Here is a 1,255-nt window from a genome sequence, read left to right as displayed (position 1 = left end):
AAACTATAGACCTGCCTGACAAAACAGTCTGGATCCAAGTCCCCCGAGGGGTCACGATCCACGTTGCAGATCTGACGCTCTTTATGTCTCTTAATGTCCCTTAATTGTTTAAGAAAACATGTTATGACCACAAAAAAAAAAGAACAGATTTCTGTTCTTTAAAGGAGGCCTTCCGTGGTCAAGGTCAAAGGCAGGTGGAACGTTTATTCCACCCAGGGTGACCACTACAGATGTATATCATGTTTGTGGACAGTCTGACTGTCGCTGAGTATTTTGCAAAGACAAACGAAGAAGAGGAAAATGGCAGAAGTAGCTCCCGCTCCGGCTAAAGTAGCCAAGAAGAAGAGCATGAAGCCGAAGAAGGCCGGTCCCAGCGTGTCCGAGCTGATCGTGAAGGTTGTGGCCACCTCCAAGGAGCACAGCGGCGTGTCCACTGCTGCCCTGAAGAAGACTCTGGCCGCCGGAGGATACGATGTGGACAAAAACAAGTCCCACGTCAAGACCACCATCAAGAGCCTGGTGACCAAYGGGATAGGCACGTTCGGCTCGTTCAAGATGAACAAGCAGGCCGACAGCAAGGCGAAGAAACCCGCAATGGCCAAAAAGCCCAAGAAGGCGGCAGCAGCTGCCAAGAAGACAGCCAAAAGCCCCAAGAAGCTGGTGAAGAAGGCTCCAGCTAAGAAGGCAGCTCCTAAGAAGAAGTAAAGAGCAAATTTACACTCCTCAAAGTACCTTTACCTGTCTAAAAACATCTGCAGTTAGGTCCACTAATCACAGCTAACAAACCACAACAACAACTCTATGGACCCATCTTACTTCACTGAACTTGTGCAGCCCTACACCCCAACCAGAGCCCTGAGGTCAGCCGACCAGCTTTTGTTGGCCGTCTTAAAGCCAGGGTCAAGACCAGAGGAGACAGAGCTGTGGCTGTGGCAGCACCCAAACTGTGCAACAGTCTCCCTTTGTTAGGCTCTGTCAGTCAGTGGGTCAGTTTAATCCAGACTGAAGACACATCTGTTGTCCCTGGCCTTTAACTCTGCTTAAAGGAAAATTTGTACTTAATTTGATTGGAGCTCTTGGGAAATAACTGCAACTTATATTAAGTTTTTGGTTCTTCTTTGAATTACTATTGTTTGGTATTTTACGGCCTATTCTGTAATTGTTTTTATTTTTAACAAATTTCAGTTTAATTGTAATTTTATGTGCATAGTGTGTGTGTGTGTGTGTGTGTGTGTGTGTGTGTGTGTGTGTGTGT

General features: G+C 46.7%; 1 protein-coding gene across 1 annotated transcript; it reads left to right on the top strand.

Annotated features, from left to right (window-relative positions):
• Positions 1-212: 212 nt before the first annotated feature.
• On the top strand, positions 213-705 carry LOC106535764 (histone H1-like). Its single transcript, XM_014032839.1, has one exon. It carries the CDS (start codon positions 301-303, stop codon positions 703-705), a length of 405 nt encoding a protein of 134 aa, XP_013888293.1. The 5' UTR covers positions 213-300.
• The last annotated feature ends 550 nt before the right edge of the window (positions 706-1,255 follow it).

The sequence above is a fragment of the Austrofundulus limnaeus genome, unplaced genomic scaffold (assembly GCF_001266775.1).
Source record: "Austrofundulus limnaeus strain Quisiro unplaced genomic scaffold, Austrofundulus_limnaeus-1.0 Scaffold1554, whole genome shotgun sequence".
In the NCBI taxonomy this organism is placed as follows: Eukaryota; Metazoa; Chordata; class Actinopteri; order Cyprinodontiformes; family Rivulidae; genus Austrofundulus; species Austrofundulus limnaeus.
Note: the sequence above shows the minus strand (reverse complement) of the source record. Positions and strands in the feature narration are given on the sequence as shown.